The sequence below is a fragment of the Tursiops truncatus genome, chromosome 1 (assembly GCF_011762595.2).
Source record: "Tursiops truncatus isolate mTurTru1 chromosome 1, mTurTru1.mat.Y, whole genome shotgun sequence".
Lineage (NCBI taxonomy): Eukaryota > Metazoa > Chordata > Mammalia > Artiodactyla > Delphinidae > Tursiops > Tursiops truncatus.
Genome location: NC_047034.1, coordinates 69311432 through 69334431, shown reverse-complemented (window position 1 = coordinate 69334431; position 23000 = coordinate 69311432). Strand labels below are relative to the sequence as shown.

The 23000-nt window shown below is 39.8% G+C and overlaps 2 protein-coding genes across 4 annotated transcripts; one reads left to right on the top strand and one right to left on the bottom strand.

Annotated features, from left to right (window-relative positions):
• The first annotated feature begins 5901 nt into the window (after positions 1-5901).
• FCER1A (Fc epsilon receptor Ia) lies at positions 5902-16558 on the top strand. Of its 3 annotated transcripts, XM_019932811.3 has the most exons (6): positions 5902-6019; positions 6435-6455; positions 12704-12958; positions 14453-14710; positions 15573-15621; positions 16186-16558. In XM_019932811.3, exons 1-6 carry the CDS (start codon positions 5965-5967, stop codon positions 16307-16309), a joined length of 762 nt encoding a protein of 253 aa, XP_019788370.1. In that variant the 5' UTR covers positions 5902-5964; the 3' UTR covers positions 16310-16558. The 3 variants fall into 3 exon arrangements, with proteins under 3 accessions (XP_019788370.1, XP_019788364.1, XP_019788377.1); XM_019932805.3 differs by lacking the exon at positions 15573-15621 and having other exon boundaries at positions 5903-6019; XM_019932818.2 differs by lacking the exons at positions 6435-6455; positions 15573-15621 and having other exon boundaries at positions 5950-6019.
• Positions 16559-17113: 555 nt separating this feature from the next.
• Positions 17114-22636, bottom strand: LOC109549580 (olfactory receptor 10J3). The gene is given in 2 exon segments (XM_033856725.2): positions 17114-21907; positions 21910-22636. Coding segments are annotated over 2 exon segments (810 nt in total). The 5' UTR covers positions 22163-22636; the 3' UTR covers positions 17114-21350.
• Positions 22637-23000: the final 364 nt, after the last annotated feature.

Here is a 23000-nt window from a genome sequence, read left to right as displayed (position 1 = left end):
TATCTGGCTGGACATTCAAAAGCATTGCAAAGGCAGAACAAGTTCTTTATTATGCAAGCCTGTCCTGGGTATTACAGGACACTGGGCTGCCTTCTAAATGCTAAAAATGTATCCTGCACACCCATCACTGAGACAAGCAACAAGCAACTCCTCCCAGCTTCCGAAAGTTACTTACTAAAATGCAAATATCCTTGGCTGGGCTAAGACCTCTTGTCCTTATCTGCTAACAGCCTAAAAGGGATTCCTTTAAGAATCCCTTTAAGAGAAAGTTGTTTCCATTTTTAACTGTGTAATTCTGTAAGGAAGCTTAAAATAAATCTAGCCTGCACTGCACATGGCTTGAGGGCTGACTCGGCAAGACTGGGGTTTCTCTGTCTAGACTCACACCTGGGAATGATCTCAGGACCCCCACAGAGCAGCTCCTCCCCTTCAGCCCCCCAGCCTGTGAGTGCAGATAGGGTCTGCTTGAAGCACAATTGCTCCTGTGTGATCTGGGCTGCACCCTCTGAGGAGGGTTTTTGCCTTCTGGACCGGTAACCTTTCCAAATCTTTTTCCTATGAACAGGAGTCTCTTTCTCTGCTGCTCTCAAGTCCAAAGGCTGCTAACAAAATGATCATAATAACAGTAATAACTATCATATACAGCATTTACTATCTACCAGCCTCTCTTCTAAATCTTTCACTATATTAACTCATTTAATACTCTCAACAAGTGCTGTTACTATCTCCATTTTACCAGAGAGGATGCTGAGTCACAGAAAGACTGAGTAACTTGACAAGAGCCACAAAGCCAATACGTGATCCGAGCTGAGAATCAAACTCCAATGCCTGCTCAGAGCCTGGACGCCTAATCAGTCTTACTCTTAATCTCTTTAAAATATACCTGGATAATAATTTTTTTCTTTTAATTTTTAAAATTTAATATGATAGTCCAGCATTAAAAAAGCAAATTTTTTTTAAATGCCATCATTCTCCCTAGGAATCTTCCTCAGCAGGCTTATAATTCTCTTCTCTCTACTCTGAAGAAAAGATCAGCTCACTTAACGTCTGTTATCTGTTGGAAGGCAGGAAGGCAAGCCGGAGGCCCTCTGGGTCCCTTGGCTGGAACACAGTATTTATAAGGCAAAGGTCCGGGTCAATCTGCCTGAGTGCACCTTGTGGTTCAGACTGTTTCCTAACTGCAAGGCCCTGCAGAGATACCTCAATTGGAAGGTGAATAACTGGTTTCACATCTCAAAGACAGGCAGTTTGATACCCCAGCTGCCCACAATATACTCTATAAAAAAGTAGGAATTAGGCTCAGTTAGTGGTCCAGCCTGGAGGAATTTTAGGAGACCTACTCAAGGATTTTCTCTGTATTTTATAGGTTTAGGGGATACCTCAGAATTGTATCACTAGTTAGGAAATCTTTTCCCAGTGTACTGCGTTTTTATGTTCACTCAGTACATGACCATGAACCTGACCCAGACCCTTTGACCTCTAGGCTTCCACTGATGACCTTTAATTGGCTATCTCGTAGACCTGTCTATAACCAATCTGTAGAATATTGTCTATAAGTAGTCTGTAAGATATTAGCTCTATCAATATCAATTTGTAATACCCAAATAGTATGATCACTTTTGAATTTGAGCTATAGCATATTTTGTTATTAAAATCAGGTGTCAGGGGACTTCCCTAGTGGTCCAGTGGTTAAGAATCCGCCTTCCAGCGCAGGGAACACAGGTTCGATCCCTGGTTGGGGAACTGAGATCTCACATACCGCAGGGCAACTAAGGCCGCATGCTGCAACTGGAGAGAAGCCCGCGTGCCACATCGAAAGGTCCTGCATGCCACAACTAAGACCCAAAGCAGCCAAAAATAAATAAATTAATACTTTTTTCGAAATAAAAAGATAAAATAAAATCAGGTGTCAGAAGTATATTTTACAACTAGTCTCCATTCAAATCCTTATTTCTGTGAAAAATTCCACCGATTCTCCCTTCCACGATAGACAGAAGTTAGTCTCTAAAAATGGAAGGGAAATTATCAACCTTGGGATTATTTCCTGAAGTCTCATTTTTCTTTTTCGGGGGGAAGAATCTCTGTCCACACCTAAAGTTTTAGCTTGCATAACCCCTGTCTCCATCTCTTCCTGAGTGCATTTACTTTGGGAGTCCTAGGAGCTTCTATTTATTTCTTGATGATCCACCCAAAGCAGGTAACCATTCAAATCAAGACATTTTAAAAGTATTAAAGCCACTGATGTTATTGTGAAAATTCACTGGGCAGTCAGCACCAGCTATTCAGAGCTCTTTGCTGAGCAGACTCCTATTCAAGGTGGCAGGAGCTGGTGTCCTCCTTGCCCTAAGAATCCAGAGTAAAAAGGCAAGAATCTCTCTCTCTTCTCTCTTCTTTTTTAGGTACATCAATGAAATATACATAACTAGTATGTCCACAGTGCTCATAGCATTGTGGCTGTGGATTGAAATGCCATTTCCAAAAACAAGAAAAAATCGTAGGACTGCATTTTCTACAATTTCTAGAGGTAGGATTAGATCAATGATTCTCCATTTGTGGGTGGGTTATGGATCCTTGGAATCCATGAAATTTTTGCATGGAGACTATGAACCCATGTCGACTTTAAGGACAATGTGTAGATTGGATGAGTAAGGATACATATTATATAGAAGTGGTCATGAGTGTAGACTCTTCAGCCAGATTCCCATTGTAACTTTTCGACTTAGCAGTTGCATGTTCTTGGACAAGTCACTTAACCTCTCTGTGCTTTAGTTTCCTCATTCTTTAACCACATAACGTTGGTAGGAGGAGCCAAGTAGATAAGGCATGTTGCATACTTAGCCTTGTTCCCAGTCCTCAGAAAGAAATCAGTATTTATCGGGTACATACACACAGAGAGCAGTTTTGCTGTTTCATCATTTCATATCCAATTTTATATCGACCTTGCCTGATACTGGAAAACAGAGAGGAAAAAGCCAGTAGATTAGCTTTTCTTCTGCTTCCCAGTTTTGGAAGGAACAAAGGCTCAGACACACTATGGACTGATCCCTCCTTTGCCATCATGTCCCAAATCATCAAAGTTCCTGGCAAAAGCCTTTTACTCCGGACACGTCACAGTGGATAGGCCCTATAGTTCATGCATGGCCAACTGAGTTTCATTTCCCCACTGCTGCAAAGTGAAGAATAGATTAAGGTTTCTGAGAACCAGTAACAGGTCAAAATTTGGGGATAGAGATGCTGTTTATGAGTGTTGAACACATGAGTACCCGGGTTCAAAGCTTGTAGTAAGAAGTGAGGTTAAGACACAAACTATTGATCCCAGTGAACACATGTTCCTGACATTGACAAGCAGGATACAAGAATCAACAGCACATTCCACCCAGACAGTGGATATAAAATTTGGAGAACTTTTTCTTTTTTTTTTTTAATAAGATAAAGGATGTGTGGAATTCAACTGGCACATCAACCAGTTATGGCAGAGTGGAGTAGTACTATGGTTTAATCTTAAGTGTTGTCCTTTCTGAATACTCATTTTATTCCTTTGGGTACTATGGCATTTAGGGTATAGTTTATTCTTTCTGAGGTTGATATTGTTGATTTTGTTGTTGTTGTAGAGGTTGATGAATGCATGGTTTGTTTTGTTTTTTGAGCTTTAGTGAACTACTTTTTTTTTTTTTTTTTTTAGTGAACTACTTTTGTTGAATCTGCTGATGTTTGCCATTACTGCTACCAAAATACTACCTTCATTTCACTACTGGACACTGAAGCAAAAAAGTCTTTAGGATGGTGGAGGAAATGAAAGTAGTGTCTCAACTCCAAAGCTTATACTCTCTGAGCTAGGAAATAGTATGTCTTGATGAATTTCAGTCTACCTCCCATTCAAGCAGGGAATAACTGAAGGAGGAAGCTGTAAAATAGATTATTTGAGTCGCAGGAAAGTGATCGTCTCTGAAGGACAATTTTATTGTAGAATCGCTGTCCTAGGGAAAAAGAATATCTGATAACTCCCCTGGACAAACTCAGCAAAGTGGTGAAATAGCTTCTGTCTGTCTCTTCCAGGATCTTGATATATTCAAATACGTACTGCCTTCTGACAGTGCCTCAAAAATTGCATATTCACCATTTCTTTCTCCTCCCCACCCCACCCGCCCCCACCGGCAAACAACTTTTTCCATTCTCTTCTCTCTTATCATGCTCCCTTCTTCGTGACTATGGAGAGGAGTGACATTGCTTACATAAATTATACTGGCGTTAAGATACTGGTTATCAAATCAAGCATCCTGTGTATTTGCTGATTGCCTTAACCCTGTTGAAATGCATGTTTCTCCTGAGTCTTTAATAAATAATGATAATAAAAGAGGGCAAAGGTCGATTTACTGAGCAGCTTTTACATACCAGATGCTGTGTAATGCACTTTACACATTTATTATCTTATTAAACCTCATAATAAAGACATGACCTGGATACCATTATTGTCCCTACTTTACAGGTAAACCTTAATCACATAAATACTAGGAGTATTTGAATTCAGATCTCTAAATACTTACGCTTTCCAAAATAAATGGCTTCTTTCTTTAAAGATCTGTCACTAAAACGTCGCATGACCTGGGACCAGTCACAATCTTTCTTATATGAAACTTTCTATTTATGAATTCGTAGCCCCATATTCTCTAATTTCATAGAAGCTGGAAGCTTTGGTTAGTGACTTTATGTTTAATTCATTAGACCTAACTCAAGAGTCTGTGAGGAAAAGCATAGCATGATAGAATGGGGCCTTGCTTACTTTGTACTGCCTCTGCCTACTTCAGAGTTCTGCCAAGGACCAAACAATAACACTGCATATGAAAAAGCTTTGTAAAGGGCAAACCATTGTAGCTATTTATGGGGTTATTATCTCCAGTATCACTATCAATACCAAATCCTGGAAGAAGGTGACCAACTCTGACCTAGATTTAAAAAACAGAAGAATTAGGCAAAGGGGTCCTGGAGGGAGGAGAACAGATGCGGATTTAGAGGAGAAAGGGTGATCGTGCTGGAGATTAGAAAGATAAAAAGGGAAAAATGGTGGGAAAGAAAATAAAATAAAATAAATTATATGACCGAGATCCCTGTAAGTTAAGGCTTAATGTCTGCCTTCCTGTGTTGTGAGCCCCATCAGGACCCCATGGGAGAGAAGGAGTCTCTGAAAATATCTCTAATTTGGCTGGTTGGATAGTGGATCATCAGGGAAGCAGATGAAAATTTGTGACTTTGTGAACTAATGTATCAGCAGGAAATTAGGTAATAAGAGGATTGGTAGCTCTGCAGAACCACAACAGAATTTCAGCAATTGCTGGCCATACTTGTAGACATGCATAAACAATATATCATCATGATTAAGAGTTTTACTCTGGGATTAGATTTTTTAAATATTTTGAGTCCCAAATTAGCCATTTACTAGGGAATACCCTAAGACAAGCTACTTCACCTCTCTAAGTTCCAATTTTCTTATCTATAAAATGTCAATAACAATGGTACCTCCTTCATAGGTTTATTGTGAGAAATGAATGAAATACCAGATGTATTTATCATAGTGCCTGGCATATATTAGGTGTTGAATAATTAACTGTTGTTGTTTTATTCTGCTCTCCCTGGCACCCCACTTTTCTAAGTTGCAAATGACATAGCTATACATTGACAGTTTAAGAAAGCTCTGTGCCCGTGTGCCTAGCTCTATGCCTCTTTACCACTAGATTCCACATGTGTACACGGAAGTGGGATGGAGAGTGCAGTATGCGGGTAAATACAAAATTGTCCTATTAGGCACCACCCTGAATATTATCTCCAGAGAAGGAAGCAAACCTAGGTGCAGCTGATGAGTTAATGAGATATGAAACAGAGAACATTTCCTTCTCCTTTTTAGTTTCAAGCTTACTCTAAGGCCCTAGGTCTCTCCAGGCCAGTTGGCACCTGGCAGCCACAGAGGAAATGCCTACTGCCATGGGAACCCCTGCCCTGCTGTGGATAGCTCTGCTGCTCTTCTGTAAGTAGAGATCAGTTACTGACCCCTGAAGGGGCCAAAATGGATTGGGAGAGCAGCTGGAGTGGGAAAGTTGATCATTTTACTGGTGACTTTTTCTAGTCTATGTGCAAACCGTGGGGAATTTCCCAGGGATTCTGTAGGGAAGGCAAGCTGGATAGCAGAGGAAGTGGGGCTGAACACCATCTAAGGGGGAAGCTGGACTGAAAGTCTGGTCCTTGCTATCATGCTGGCATCTTCCAGAGGGCAAGGGAGGAAAGACAGAAGCTCCTTCCTTCCCTGAGTCAGATTCCTGGAAAGATGGTTGGCCCTTAAAACTTCATGGATGTAAACCTCATCACCACTTCCAGATCCCAGTCTTTAGGTGTCCAGAAGGCTGGGGATAGACACTAACGTATCCTCTCTGGACTTTTTGCAGCTCCAGATGGCATATCAGCAGGTGAGACCTCTGTCCTTGTTCCCTCAGCATTTCAATGTGTCTGGGACTTGCCCTCCCTTCACTCTTTCCCTTCATCCCATCATCTATTTTCTAATGATTATTAATCTGCTCTTCCCTGTCCAACCCACTTCCACCTTGCATAATCTTCCTTTATCCCCCCATTTAAAAGTTTCCCACATGCCACTTCATTCTCTCAAGTCACCCTTTCCTCTTTAATGCCAACAATCATGTCTGTTGAGCATCTAAGTGTCTCAGCCACTCCTCCAGCCACTATCATGTAAACTTGTTCTTTTTTTAAATTTTTTTATACAGCGGTTTCTTATTAGTTATTTATTTTATACATATTAGTGTATATATGTCAATCCCAATCTCTCAATTCATCCTACAACACCCGATCCCTGCTTTCTCCCCTTTGTGTCCATACATTTGTTCTCTACATCTGTGTCTCTATTTCTGCCTTGCAAACCAGTTCATCTGTACCCTTTTTCTAGATTCCATATATATGTGTTAATATACGATATTTGTTTTTCTCTTTCTGACTTACTCACTCTGTATGACAGTCTCTAGATCCATCCACATCTCTACAAATGGCCCAACTTCGCTCCTTTTTATGGCTGAGTAATATTCCATTGTATATATGTACCACATCTTCTTTATCCATTCGTCGGTTGATGGGCATTTAGGTTGCTTCCATGACCTGGCTATTGTAAATAGCGCTTCAATGAACACTGGGGCGCATGTGTCTTTTTGAATTATGGTTTTCTCTGGGTATATGCCCAGTAGTGGGATTGCTGGGTCATATGGTAATTCTATTTTTAGTTTATTAGGGGACCTCCATACAGTTCCCCATAGTGGCTGTATCAATTTACATTCCCACCAATAGTGCAAGAGGGTTCCCTTTTCTCCACACCCTCTCCAGCATTTGTTGTTTGTAGATTTTCTGATGATGCCCATTTTAACTGGTGTGAGGTGATACCTCACTGTAGTTTTGATTTGCATTTCTCTAATAATTAGTGATGTTGAGCAGCTTTTCATGTGCTTCTTGGCCATCTGTATGTCTTCTTTGGAGAAATGTCTATTTAGGTCTTCTGCCCATTTTTGGATTGGGTTTTTTTTTTTAATATTGAGTTGCATGAGCTGTTTATATATTTTGGAGATTAATCCTTTGTCTGTTGATTCGTTTGCAAATATTTTCTCCCATTCTGAGGGTTGACTTTTAGTCTTGTTTATAGTTTCCTTTGCTGTGCAAAAGCTTTTAAGTTTAATTAGGTCCCATTTATTCATTTTTGCTTTTATTTCCATTACTCTAGGATGTGAATCAAAAAAGATCTTGCTATGATTTATGTCGAAGAGTGTCCTTCCTATGTTTTCCTCTAAGAGTTTTATAGTGTCTGGTCTTACATGTAGTTCTTTAATCCATTTTGAATTTATTTTGTGTATGGTGTTAGGGAGTGTTCTAATTTCATTCTTTTACATGTAGCTGTCCAATTCTCCCAGCACAAATTATTGAAGAGACTGTCTTTTCACCATTGTATATCCTTGCCTCTTTTGTCATAGAGTAGTTGACCATAGGTGCGTGGGTTTGTCTCAGGGCTTTCTATCCTGTTCCATTGACCTATATTTCTGTTTTGTGCCTGTACCATATTTTCTCGATTACTGTAGCTTTGTAGTATAGTCTGAAGTCAGAGAGTCTGATTCCTCCAGCTCTGTTTTTATTTCTCAAGATTGCTTTGGCTATTCAGGGTCTTTTGTGTCTCCATACAAATTTTAAGATTTTTTTGTTTTAGTACTGTAAAAAATGCCATTGGTAATTTGATAGGGATTGCATTGGATCTGTAGATTGCTTTGAGTAGTATAGTCATTTTCACAATATTTATTCTTCCAATCCAAGAACATAGTATATCTCTCCATCTGTTTGTATCATCTATGATTTCTTTCATTAGTGTCTTATAGTTTTATGCATACAGGTCGTTCTGACCTGATCTTTCATTGTTAGTGGATAGGACTGCAAGAGACTTCTGCTCATTAATTTTGTATCCTGAAACTTTACCAAATTCATTGATTAGCTCTAGCTATTTTCTAGATCTTTAGGGTTATCTATGTAGGGTATCGTGTTATCCACAAACAATGACAGTTTTACTTCTTTTCCAATTTGGATTCCTTTTACTTCTTCTTCTTCTCTGATTGCCATGGCTAGGACTTCCAAAACTATGTTGAATAAGAGTGGTGAGAGTGGATATCCTTGTCTCGTTCCTGAACTTAGAGGAAATGCTGTCACTTTTTTCAACATTGAGAATGATGTTTGCTGTGGGTTTGTTGTATATGGCCTTTATTATGTTGAGGTTGGTTCCCCCTATGCCCACTTTATGGAGAGTTTTTATCATAAATCGGTGTTGAATTATGTCAAAAGCTTTTTCTGCATCTATTGAGGTGATCATATGTTTTTTATTATTCAATTTGTTAATATGGTGTATCACATTGATTGATTTGCATATAATTTAGAATCCTTGCATCCCTGGGATAAGTCCCACTTGATCATGGTGTATGATCTTTTTTACTGTGTTGTTGGATTCTGTTTGCTAGTATATTGTTGAGGATTTTTGCATCTATATTCATCAGTGATATTCGTCTGTAATTTTCTTTTTTTGTAGTATCTTTGTCTGGTTTTGGCATCAGGGTGATGGTGGCCTTGTTGAATGAGTTTGGGAGTGTTACTTCCTCTGCAATTTTTTGGAAGAGTTTGAGGAGGATGGGTGTTAGCTTTTCTCTAAATATTTGATAGAATTCACCTGTGAATCCATCTGGTCCTGAACTTTTGTTTGTTGGAAGATTTTAAATCACAGTTTCAATTTCATTACTTGTGATTGGTCTGTTCATATTTTCTATTTCTTCCTGGTTCCATCTTGGAAGGTTTTACCTTTCTAATAATTTGTCCATTTCTTTTAGGTTGTCCATTTTTTTGGCATAGAGTTACTTGTAGTAGTATCTTATGATGCTTTGTATTTCTGCAGTGTCTGTTGTAACTTCTCCTTTTCATTTCTAATTTTATTGATTTGAGTCCTCTCCCTCTTTTACTTGATGAGTCTGGCTAAAGGTTTATCAATTTTGTTTGTCTTCTCAAAGAATCAGCCTTTAGTTTTATTGATCTTTGCAATTGTTTTCTTTCCATTCCATTTATTTCTGCTCTGACTTTATGATTTCTTTCCTTCTGCTAACTTTGGGGTTTTGTTTTTTCTTTCCTTAGATCCTTTAGGTGTAAGGTAGATTGTTCATTTGAGATTTTTCTTGTTTCTTGAGGTAGGATTGTATTGCTATAAACTTCCCTCTTAGAACTGCTTTGCTGCATCCCATAGGTTTTGGATCATCATGTTTTCATTGTCATTTCTCTCTAGGTATTTTTTGATTTCCTCTTTGATTTATTCAGTGATCTCTTGGTTATTTAGTAATGTATTGTTTAGCCTCCATGTGTTTGTGTTTTTTACATTTCTTCCCCTGTAATTCATTTCTAATCTCACAGCATTGTGGTTGGAAAAGATGCTTGATATGATTTCAATTTTCTTAAGTTTACCAAGGCTTGATTGTGACCCAAGAGGTGATCTATCCTGGAGAATGTGCTGTGTGCACTTGAGAAGAAACTGTAATCTGCTCTTTTAGGATGGAGTGTCCTATAAATGTCAGTTAAATCTATCTGGCCTATTGTGTCATTTTAAGCTTGTGTTTCCTTATTAATTTTCTGTTTGGATAATCTGTTCATTGGTGTGAGGTGTTAAAGTCCTCCACTATTTGTGTTACTGTTGATTTCCTCTTTTATAGCTGTTAGCATTTGTCTTATTTATTGAGGTGCTCCTATGTTGTGTGCATATATAATTGTTATATCTTCTTCTTGGGTTGATCCCTTGATCATTATGTAGTGTCCTTCCTTGTCTCTTATAATATTCTTTATTTTAAAGTCTATTTTATCTGATATAAGTATTGCTACTCCAGCTTTCTTATGACTTCCATTTGCTTGGAGTATCTTTTTCCATCTCCTCACTTTCAGTCTGTAAGTGTCCCTAGGTCTGAAGTGGGTCTCCTGTAGACAGCATATATATGGGTCTCATTTTTGTATCCATTTAGCAAGCCTGTGTCTTTTGGTTGGAGCATTTAATCCATTCATGTTTAAAGTAATTATCAATATGTATGTTCCTATGACCACGTTCTTATTTGTTTTGGGTTTGATTTTGTAGGTCCTTTTCTTCTCTTGTGTTTCCCACTTAGAGAATTTCCTTTAGCATTTGTTTTAGAGCTCGTTTGGTGATTATGAATTCTCTTAGCTTTTGCTTGTCTGTAAAGCTTTTGATTTCTCCATCGGATCTGAATGAGATCCTTGTGGGGTAGAGTAATCTTGGTTATAGATTCTTCTCTTTCATCACTTTAAATATATCATGGCACTCGCTTCTGGCTTGTAGAGATTCTGTTGAGAAATCAGCTGTTAACCTTATGGGAGTTCTCTTGTATGTTATTTGTCATTTTTCCCTTGTTGCTTTTAATAATTTTTCTTCTTTAATTTTTGTCAATTTGATTATTATATGTCTTGGTGTGTTTCTTCTTGGGTTCATCCTGCCTGGGACTCTCTGTGCTTCCTGGACTTGGGTGGCTATTTCCTTTCCCATGTTAGCAAAGTTTTCAACTATAATCTTTTCAAATATTTTCTTGGGTCCTTTTTCTCCCTGTTCTCCTTTTATAGGGACCTCCCTGTTCTCCATTATAGGGACCCCTATAATGAGGATGTTGGTGCATTTAATGTTGTCCCAGAAGTCTCTTAGGCTGTCTTCACTTATTTTCATTCTTTTTTCTTTATTCTGTTCCACAGCAGTGAATTCCACCATTCTGTCTTCAGGTCACTTATCCGTTCTTCTGCCTCAGTTATTCTGCTATTGATTCCTTCTAGTGTACTTTTCATTTCAGTTATTATATTGTTGATCTCTGTTTGGTTGTTCTTTAATTCTTCTAGGTCTTTGTTAAACATTTCTTGTATGTTCTCGATCTTTGCCTCCATTCTTTTTCTGAGGTCCTGGATCATCTTCATCATCATTATTTTGAATTCTTTTTCTGGAAGGTTGCCTATTTCCACTTCATTTAGTTGTTTTTCTGGGGTTTTATATTGTTCCTTCATCTGGTAAATAGTCTTCTGCCTTTTCATTTTGTCTATCTTTCTGTAAAGGTGGTTTTTGTTCCACAGGCTGCAGGATTGTTGTTTTTCTTGTTTCTGCTCTGCTTGTGTTGGAGGGTCTCCTGCAGGGGGCTCAAGGTGGGGTAGATAGTGGCTGTGGCTCACCACAGGGACAAGGCACTGGCAGCAGAAGTTCTCGGATGCATTCCTTGGCATGAGCCCTCCCAGCGTCCACCATTAACCCCACCAAAGAGCCTGTAGTTCTCATTTCAATTCTTACACCATCATCACTGTTATTATTATTGCCATTTTATAATTGAGGATGCTGAAACTCAGATTAAGTCATTTTCTGGAGGTTACACAGCTAACAAAGGACTGGATTGTAACATAAGTCCCTTGAATCCAAGTCTTTCAGCAGCTTCATCTCTTCCTCATCACCACCTGGCTTCTTCCAAAGTTTCTGTTCAAATTTGTGCCATATCTCTTTGTCCCTGAAAGACTTTTAAGACTGATCCTCTTGGCACTTCTCACTACCATCCAGAATTGACATATATTTTTAATTCCATATTCACTCACAGTTAAATAGTCATAAAAATTTAGAGCTGGGAGAGATCATGTATTTCATCTAGTCCAATGCCTTAATTCATCCATTATTCACTCATTCATCAACTCAATAAATATTTAATGAACACTTACTGTGTAATAGTCACTGTGCTGAGTTATGGTTGAACATCACAGACATAATCTCTGCCTGAAGAGACTGCAGTCCTCATTTACAGACATTGGAACTGAAATTTAGAGAATTAGAGGGAGTTATCCTACATCACATAGTAAATTTGCTTGTTTGTTTTTGAATATGCTGCATTTGTGTCTTATGTTTCTCCCTAGGTTGGGAGCTCTGTGGAGCCACAACACCCTTGTCTCCTTCCTTTAATCCTAGGAATCAGGACAGCTTCTTATCACCAATGGTATAAGTAAGGGTAGACTGACCATTGATTGTCTGACTATTTGTATGTCTGTACTTTGGAGTCTGTACAGTTTTCAATGATATTTTTCCCCCTTCTATGTCTCTCTCCACAATCTGCTCTTCTGAAAGCCATCTGGAGATCTAAGGTATCCTTGAATCCCCCATGGAACAGAATATTTAGAGGAGAGAATGTGACTCTTACATGTAGAGGGAACAATTCTCATGAAGATGACTCCACTTTGTGGACCCACAACAAAAACTCTTTGGAAGCAAAAACTTCACGTTGGGACATCATAAATGCAAGCATCCAGGACAGTGGGGACTATAGATGCCAAAGCAAAGGATTTATCATGAGTGAACCTGTGTACCTAGATGTCATCAGTGGTAAGTTCCAGGGTTATGGAAATATCAGTTCTCTCATGTGAGGAATGGCCCATCTGAAGATGGGGAGAAAGCAAGTTATTCCAAGGTTTAGGGCACCAAGGTGGGACTCAGCGTCTCTCACCAGACCTGTCCATCTCGCTTCTTCTACCTCTACTCCTTCTGTCAGCCATTCTGCCTTCTTTCAAGATTCTGGCAATCTCCCAGTGTTACTCCTCTACTCTATTTCACTTCTGACTATCTTTTCTACATAGGTGCAGATGCATGTTTTATGGTCAAATGGCATGTTGGATATGTGAACATTGCAAATAGTTGTATATGTTAAATAGGATCAAAAGATTGATTTAAAGATTTGCTCTGCAATTTCCATGTATCACAACCTGAATATTAAGTTGCACTCTTCATTTTGAAACACCTCTCTGTACATTCCTCATGTCCTCTGCTTTTACTTAAGAACAAATCTTATGTTTGCTTCATCTTTATTACTGTCAACAATTAGTGCAGCATGCTCAGGCACATGTGGGTTAGTCCGTAAATGTTTAATGAACAAAGCAATGATTTCATTTGCATGGCTAGCTCATTGTTATATTTTGCTTTATATTTTTAAATAAAAAAATATTTTAGAGCATAAACATACTTTGTATTTTTCTCGAGTAAAAAGAGATGTTTCAACAGCTGTGTACAAATTCCAAATAGAAACTAAAGCAGTGTAAAACATCTTCTTTATTTCTTTGGAGTAGATTCTAGAAAAGTCCTCAAGGATCGTTCCTAAATAAAATATGTTTGTGCAACCTAGCCACATTTCCATTGAAAAGTCTCCTTTGGTGAATGCTTTTCAATTCTTAAAATGACATTAGCCATGCAACCTGACTCTTATATTTTACTGACTCATTATTGACAAACGTTTGTTGAGAACCTACCAACTCCTAGGTATTGTGTTAGGCATTGGAGATATGATGTAAGGAACAGGCATGCCCCAGACCTCTGAAGTATAGAGCCCAATGAGGAAAAGGACATCCAATCAGTACTTACACAAATAACTAATTAAAAGTGTGATACATGTTCTGAAGAAGTCAGGGGCTAACTGTGACTAATAGAACTGGGAAGCACCTATAAGGTTAGAGAGGACAAAACAGACACTCTCCTAGGCTAAGACTTAGTGGGTTTATTTCCCCCTTAGTGACTAAATGCAACAATGGAGCTGAGTGTGATAATGGGTTTCAGGCCTTCTATGGGTGGGCTCATTAGAAAGGTCAGCAATGTTGTGGTCCCAGAATTACTTTTCTGGAGAGAGGATTTATCAATAGAGGAGACAGGCTATAAGCATTATTTTTTGTTTCTTTTTTATTGACCTTATGAGCCAAGAAATGGGTTAATGATAAAGGTTTTTGACACACACTCTCTGCATGACCTCTTTTATCTACTTTTATTTTATTTTTATTTATTATTAATTTTATCTATCATTGTTGAATAAATGACATAAAAAATGCTCTTCAGACTGGCTGCTCCTTCAGGCCTCTGCTGAGACAGTGTCGGAGGGCGAGCCCCTCTTCCTCAGGTGCCACGGCTGGAGGAATCTGAATGTCTACAAGGTGACTTACTTCAAGAATGACAAAGCCCTTAAGTACTGGTATGAGAACCACAACATCTCCATTACCAACGTCACAGCAGGGGACAGTGGCACCTATTACTGCATGGGCATAATTCAGCAGATACTCCATACTTCTAATCACCTCAGCATTAAAATAAAAAAAGGTAAGTTGGTGAAGTAAAAGGAAGGAGTTCATAGCAGGGGAAAGGAGAAAGAGCATTTGAGCCTAAAGTGATAGCAGCTATAGAATGGGGGCAGCTGTGATCCCTTGGAAAGTCTATTAGACTTGCAATGAGGGGACCAGGGGTAGAGTGTATCCCTCAGTCTGTCTTAGATTCCTTACTTGTTCAATGGCAACAGTGATACCTGCTCACATGGAATTTTTATAAATATTAAATGTAATATTTGTGAAATGGATTGTTAAATACTAGCCAAGCAAAGTCATCTGTTGTTCCTGGGGAGAAATTTATATTTAACAAATTGAAAGAGAGTTTCAAAGTTGAAGGAACAAAAGCTATAAAGAGCTTGAAGAGTCTATTCTAGCCTAGGAGGGATGGGAAAGGAAACCAACAAGTCAATAGGCTGTGTGCCTGTGAATTAGGAGATGAGAGAGAGGGCTTGATGAGGAAAGAATAGGCAGATGGGCTACCTCTCTAGCCAATGAAGAAGGCTGCTCTTTCCAAACTTCATATAAAAAAGTAAGACTTTGAAATATTTGCCTTGCAATGAAGAAATCAGACTTTTGCTTGGTGGACTTTGCTCATGCTAATATCTTAAAAACCATGAGACCAGAAGCCAGAATTAAGCTCTAATGGTTGCTCTCTGTTCACTAATTTGAGACCTGTTATTTTATTGTTGCTGGGCTTCTAGTACCCTTATCTGTAAAATAAAGGATTTGGACTAGACTCCACTAGAATCACTTGGGAAATTAAAAAAAAAAATTGATATCTGTATATCATCCCTTGAGATTCTGATTTAATTGGTTTGGAATGAGGCCTGGGCATCAGTATTTAAAATCTCTTTCAGGTAATGGTAATATGCAGCCAGGGTTGAGAGCCATCAGTCTAAGTGATCTGTAAGTAATTTCTGGCTGTAATATTCTAGGGTTCTATAATTCTAGAGCAATCACAAAAAAATCAGTACTTTGCAAATAGAGTAACGGAATCACAAAACAGTGGAATTGGAAGGCAACTTAAATATGATCTAGTCTAATATCTTCAATTCACCCAACAGACATGCAATAAATGATGACTGATTGATTGATTGATTGACAAATAAGGCACTGGTGACCCCCTGCCCTCATTCTGTCTCCTTTCCACCTCTGAATCATATGTGGATGTTGGTCTTGTCAGCTCCAAAGACGTGGCCATCTTTCCTATGACCTTTCCCCTTGGGCATAATGGCTAGACAAACCATTAGACAGGGGCTGTGGGGGAAATACTCAGGATTCCCTAGGGCTCCAGGGAGCACAGACTGAGGAACTCAAACTCATGAGTGTTTTCCCTCTGCTTCTGGATGGCATATCATGCTAGAAAATGAAAGACCATGTTGGGTCCTTCTCTGAGGGAGGATGACACCCTTAAACTCATTTTTCAGTTTCTAATATGAGTGATGTTTCTTGTTGTTGATTCCACTCCAGCTTCCCGAAGCAAATATTTCTGGCTACAGTATCTTATCCCATTGTTGGTGAAGATTCTGTTTGTTGTGGACACAGCGTTGTTTATCTCGACCCAGCGGCAGTTCACATTTCTCTTGAAGATTAAGAGAACCAGGAAAGGCAACAAATTTATGGACCCACAGCCCAGACCAGAACCCCCAAAGAACTGATGTTACTGCTCAAGAAACATCTGCAATAGCAATTTCTTTCTGGCATTAGCAATTGCTTCTTAATTGTTAAACACATCTCGCAAGGTACCAAGTGCACAAGGCTTTATAGAACTGCTTCATTAAACCAATCAAAACTGGTCAAGTTGCATGTAATAGTAAGTGCTCAATAAACATCATTTAAATAAGTAAAAGAATGAATAGATTCATTTATTAGTATTAAAAGAGACGTACAACTTGAATAAAAGAAGTATGAAACCACATAACATGACGTTCCTAAGTATTTGAGCCTTGCTAATTTCTTTTCTGCTTCTAGAGGCAAGAACCATGAAGGTCTAGATTAGAAATGTTCTCTCTTCTAATGTTATCTCCATTGTAAGTCTGAGCTAGGAATGAGAAGACATGGTAGAATGCTGATGAAGTTGATCATTTTTATGCTCTCTCTTCAACTTACTATCATATGAACTTCTAGTTCTTGGCAGAACCTGGGGCAGCCTTGAGCCATAGGTCTCTGGGGATGAGGCTCAGTCTAAGATTTCCCTGTGATTGTTTCACTCCTCTAATATCTCCCCAATTTAAATCTTGTATACCCTCTTACAGCACCGGAATTAAGCATCTTAGTGAAATTCTAGCAAATAATAATCATGACTCTCACTCTGAAAACAATCCAGGACTGAATAAGATCTCAGACAAAGACACAGTCTTTGCTCCCCCACCCACACCCCACCTCTGCTTATGGAGACAGTTATAGTGGGGGCCTGGGGAAAGCATTAGGGAGGAGAGGCAACATACTATCAGTGCTGACCAAGAGTTCACAACAGGCAATGGAGGATCAGAGCACCTTTAGTTTACCTGTGTTTTCGAACAATTAATAACGTAACATAAGGATGAAGTGAACTAGGGGAAAATTTGTAAATATCCATGAGACTGACAAGGCCCATTTTCTCCGAAGGATGTTTGGGGCCATAAAGCAGAGAATAATTATTAAAGCTTTTAAAAATATATATAGGTATTTGTTGTTGAGGTGGGGAAAAATTTCCCCTTGACCTCTCTTGAGCTTTTGTGGCTGAACTAATAATAAAATTTACACAAGACAAATTAGCAAGAGAAAAAGAAATACTTTTTAATTCATGTGCACAGAGGTCTCATAGAAATGGGACCTAAAATGTGGTCAAAGCAGGCAGCTTTTATACTTTTTAGACAAAGAAATGATACATTTGAGAGGAATTGACAGGACAAAGAAGCTTAGGATTGGTGTGCTCAATTCGTGAAGAATCTAAACAGAGTTTGGGCTTGAGGTGGTAAATAAAATAAGTAACAAGTTTGTTTATATAGGCTTCTAAGCCCCGAATTCCCTCTCTCTGGCAGTAAGGGTGTCCTTCTATCTCCAGATGCAAGGAGTACACCTCTCATGTGCGAGATTTATTTCCTACTTTCAGGAAGACAGAAATATATATGGAGGGCTTCCCTGGTGGCACAGTGGTTGAGAGTCCATCTGCCGATACAGGGGATGCGGGTTCGTGCCCTGGTCCAGGAGGATCCCACATGCCACGAAGCGGCTGGGCCCGTGAGCCATGGCCGCTGGGCCTGCGCGTCTGGAGCCTGTGCTCCACAACGGGAAAGGCCACAAAAGTGAGAGGCCTGCGTACCGCAAAAAAAAAAAAAAAAAAAAAAAAAAAAGAAATATATATGGAAAAGAATATGAAAAAATATGAGGATATATCCTTTTTCATATTCTTTTCCATTACGGTTTATCACAGGATATTGAATATAGTTCCCTGTGCTATACGGCAGGACCTTGTTGTTTATCCATTCTATATATAATAGTTTGTAACTGCTAATCCCAAACTCCCAATCCATCCATCCCTGATTCTTAAGTAACTTTAATTCAAAATAATCAATATGTCATTGTGGCACATTTAGGGGCAGCCCACCCTGGTCCCCAACGCTGGTATGAACCTCCTTAACACTGTCTCTTTTTTTAAAATCACTTCAGAGAGATAGGAAATGACCAGATTCTCAGGGAATGGCCTTGGCACTTGGCTTTGTGTAAAGAAGCCTGGTGAGTGGAGAAGAGATTTTTCCTGCAGCCATAGGCCAGGAAAAGTCCCTACAGCATGCTCCTTGGTGTTGTTCCTGGACACTTCCCTACCTTTAAGGAAAGACAGGAGGTCTGTTAGAAGTTATAACCTTGAGACCACAGTCTTACAGAACATTCATTAACAACATCTTGTCTCACAGTGTTTAACACACAGCTATGCATCAGGCTAAAGAGCAAGTTACTTCCTCCTTTATTTGGTCTGAGGCCAAGTGACCCGGAGTTAAGAATTGAGAGAGACTGAACATGAATAGAAAGTCGAGGCTTTATAAGCTTCAGATACATCTTCTGAGGGATTTTCTGAGTCTCTGAGTGACTTTTACTTCTATTTTCACTTTACCTCCAATTCACTTTTACCTCCATTTTCATCCTCACTCCCAGCTGGCAAGGGCTATGGACAGAGCATAAACCTGGAAGTTTGAGCTGTTGTTAACCAGCTGTGTGACTGGGGCAAGTTCTTGCCAGTCTCTGAGATTTCATTTCTTCTTTGTAACAAGCGGCATTTGGACTAGGTGGTCTCTAAGCTCCCTTTGAGCCCATTTTGTCCTTCATTACGTGGGAACCCAGTTCTATGAGGTGACTCTCCAGCACAAAGGCTAAGAACACATTCCCAAAAGAGCTCTGGTGTGAATTTCTCCTTCATCCTCTACACACTGGTCTCTCCCTTCATTGTGCTCTCCCATGTATCTAAATTTCAGGTTCATACCAGACTTATGTCTACCATTTATTTCCACCTTTTTTCTTCCTGATATTCATACATCTGTTCCATAGGGAATGTGGAACACACAGTGAGTTCTTGAGTATTTTGTGGACCCCCAAAATATGGCATTTATAAAGGTGCTTTTTTATTTCAGTATACATAAAGTCTATCTGTGCCAGGGAAGAAGTATGGAGGTTATACAAATGATTAGAATAGAAATAATTCACCCCAGCTCCACCCTTGGGGCTTCCTCTGTTACCTCCAATATCTTACCAGATTGGTCTAGGCCAGTCCATAGAGCAAATATCTTTCCCATGATGGCTGTTCCAAATTGTCTGCTACAAAATGTCACAAACTCCCAATAATTAGGATTGGTTTTTGAAAATCAAGTTGGTAGCTCCCTACTAGTGGCCAATGGAAGACAAATTTCCTTGGTTACCTCAAGAGTGGAAACTCGGACAAAAGATACACCTTGTATTTTGGGAAATTGAGTACTTGAAGAAAAGCTCTGCTATTTCTCTCTTCTCATTAAATGGGAAATGGGACAAGAAGAGAATCTCCTTGAAGTCAGAGATGGGAGCTTTATGCTGAGAATGGCAGAGGTACTCGCCAGCCTGGGTGCCCAGAGAAACTCAGAGAGTATTATTGTCTCCCTGCCTTAAGTTGTCTACCAGCCCTGGACAGTTAGTTACCAAGCCCAAGTCCCTATCGGGTGCCTTATCAGAAACTGACACTGGTCATCAGACCTTTACCTAACAGCTTTATCTAGACTAAGCAGAACACAATGCAAAAACAGTTTTTCTTAACTGTTTTTGGCAATTCTTGGCTATCCTAACAGAAATAAACTGACTCTATCATTTCTAGAAATCTGGTCACAAAGGCAAAGATATCTTTTATCTCTGGTCAGATAGCACATGCCAGTGTTTCTTGGCAAAGCAAGACATGTTAGCTTGACTTAGAAGATTTGTTAATTTCCACTGCCTTGTCCTATCTTCAGCACCCAGCTAACTTCATGACACTCTTACAAGTGATATCTTGCCTCTGCAGCGTCACCCCATGGGATCAGCTGGATTCTAGAGACGGCAAGAACTGGGTTTGAAACTCAGGTTATACCTGTTCTTCAGTATAGAAGGCCAGAGTGAAGTGGAAGGATGAGGGAGAGAGGACCAGGGTATACACCTTCACCTTCTGTGATGCTCAAACATGAAATGCTGTTTTTTACCTCAGGTTTTAAGTTGGGAGTATCTAAGAAGAAATTTCTGAAGATTAACCTCTGACAGCTTAGGAACTTACTGGAAATTTTTTTCATTAAGTCAAGCTTCAGACTTCTGCTCATTAATAAATAATTTCAGAAGTTGTAGTTAAAGTGCTTACATTTATAACACTATTTCAAAGATTTAAGTCTACCCTGCAAAAGGAACTATGATTTTGCTTGGCTTCTTCCAGCCTCCATCCTCTTTCACTCCTGCACTGGAGATGTGAAAAGCATTGAATTGTTCAGCATGCTCTCCTTTCCAAATTGGAGTTTTCTCACCTAAGCATCTTGGGACTATGGACAACCCACCTCTGTGTTCTAGTAACTGGTGATTTTTTGCCTTCCCACATTTGTATTCCTCATCTCCAGGAATGGTCAGTTAGGGCAGTTCTATCCACTTGGAGAGTGTTTTGTTTTTTTTTTTTTTTTTTGGCCTTCTGAAGAGTCCTCAGGCTGTGATGAGATATTAGTAAGCAGCAAAAACAGATTACAAGAAAGCCTTCAACATCCACAGAAAAGGACATGCATGTGTCTCCACACTTATCTGTTAAAATTTTGCATAAATTACTCATACACCCTTAACAACAACAACAGAGGTTTTTCTGAGGTGGTTTACAAACACTTTGTTCATTAGCTTTCTAGAAACTTGCTGGATTTTGTGCTTTACCGGAGTTGTATAACCCAATATATTCTCAGGGCATATGTAGATGTGTGCATGGGTGTATAACATAGGTATGAGTGATCCAGGCAGGTAAATCTTTCCCCTATATTCTTAAGTGTATGCCAAGTCATTTTCTATCTTCTCTAAAGGAGGTCACAGAGAACCATGACTAGCTCAAATGGAAGTCTCCAATTTTAGCACCCAATTCAATTTAGTCTATTCTTCTTGATCCCGTACTTAAAGGTATTATTGATGCAGCATTAAAATTAATACATATTTACAAAATGAAAGAAAAGGCCTTCAACGACCTCCTCACTAAGAGGAGAGGGGCTTTTGCCCCTGACTCTGCACAGAGCATCTTTGACCTCCTTGTTCCTCAGGCTGTACACGACGGGGTTCAGCAGAGGAGTGATGACAGTGTAGGTCATTGAGATGAGTCTGTCCTGACCCAGGAAACTCTGGGACTTAGGCTTCAGGTAAATGACGGAGGCACAGCCATAGTGGATGATGACCACTGTGAGGTGGGAGGCACAGGTGTCAAAGGCCTTCTTCTGACCCTCAGCTGAAGCAATCTTGAGGATGGTGGAGATGATGAGGACATAGGAGATGAAGACCAGGCCCATGGGTAGAACAAGGACAAAAACACTGACAACAAAGTTGATGATCTCGTTGACAGTGGTGTATGTGCAGGCCAGCTTCAGCAGGTGTCTCATGTCACAGAAGAAGTGAGAGATGACAAAGGCATCACAGAAGGGCAGGCCAAAAACAGATGTTACCCGTACAATGGCCATACCCAGGCCAATTCCCAGGGACCCAGATGCCACTGGATACAGACCTCTTTACCCATGATGACTGAATACTGTAGTGGGTTGCAGATGGCCACATAGCAATCATACCCCCTGGCTGTGAGCAGGAAGCAGTTATTGATACTAAAGGTGAGACAGAAGAAGAGCTGAGTGGCACAGCCTTGGATAGAAATGGGATGATGAGGACTCAGGAGGCTAGAAAGCATACAGGGAATGATGGCCACAGTGTAGCAGGTCTCAGAGATGGACAGCATGCTCAGGAAAAAGTACATGGGAGTATAGAGGTGATGGTCCAGGTGAATAACAATCACAATAATGACATTGCCAAAGAGAGTCAGCACGTACAAAGTTAGAAAGACAACAAAGAAACCAAGCCTGTGCTACCACCCAAAGCTGGGGAAACCTTCAAAAAGGAACTCAGTCACAACAGTGGAGTTTGGCTTTAGCACTGAGGGAGGTCTAGGTCTAAAAGAGCTGGGCAAAGGAAAGAAATGTGTGATGATAATCATGAAAGACAGTAGGCTGGACCAAGGCCTTCAGTAAAAGGTATGTCCATCCTCTGAACAATGCCCAAGACCTCAAGGGTCATCAGTGTTCAGCTATTGGTCACTTGCTCAGAGCCATCACCTTCCCCCCACCCTCTTCTTTATTGCTATGGAAGTGTTACCCCAGGACCCTGGGGTTGATGGCAGAGATAGATCTGAGAAGGAAAATACAGACACATCAAAAGATAGATTTGTAGAAATAATTACCTAGCCATTGAAGAGGTAAGTCCAGGTCCAGGAAGAAGCCCAGCTCTATAGTTCCTCCTCCAACACTCTTGATTTAGCCCTCTAAGCATCCAGTGAGGAACAGTGACCTAAGTGAAAGACAAAAGATACCTGAGGCTGATAACCTTTCAACACTGTCAAAATGTACTGTCAATATCAAATGTCCCATGAAGGTCCTAGAGTGGCTTCTCCTCCCCAGAACCCTAGGTCCCAGGCTTCACTTCCCTAAACCCTGTGCTAAAGTCTACTGTGATCATGAAAGACTCAAAAAGGGAGCACTTCTAGATATTCTAAGGCCATGCAGGTATTTAGCTTATTTCCTTGAATTCTAGCCAAAGGC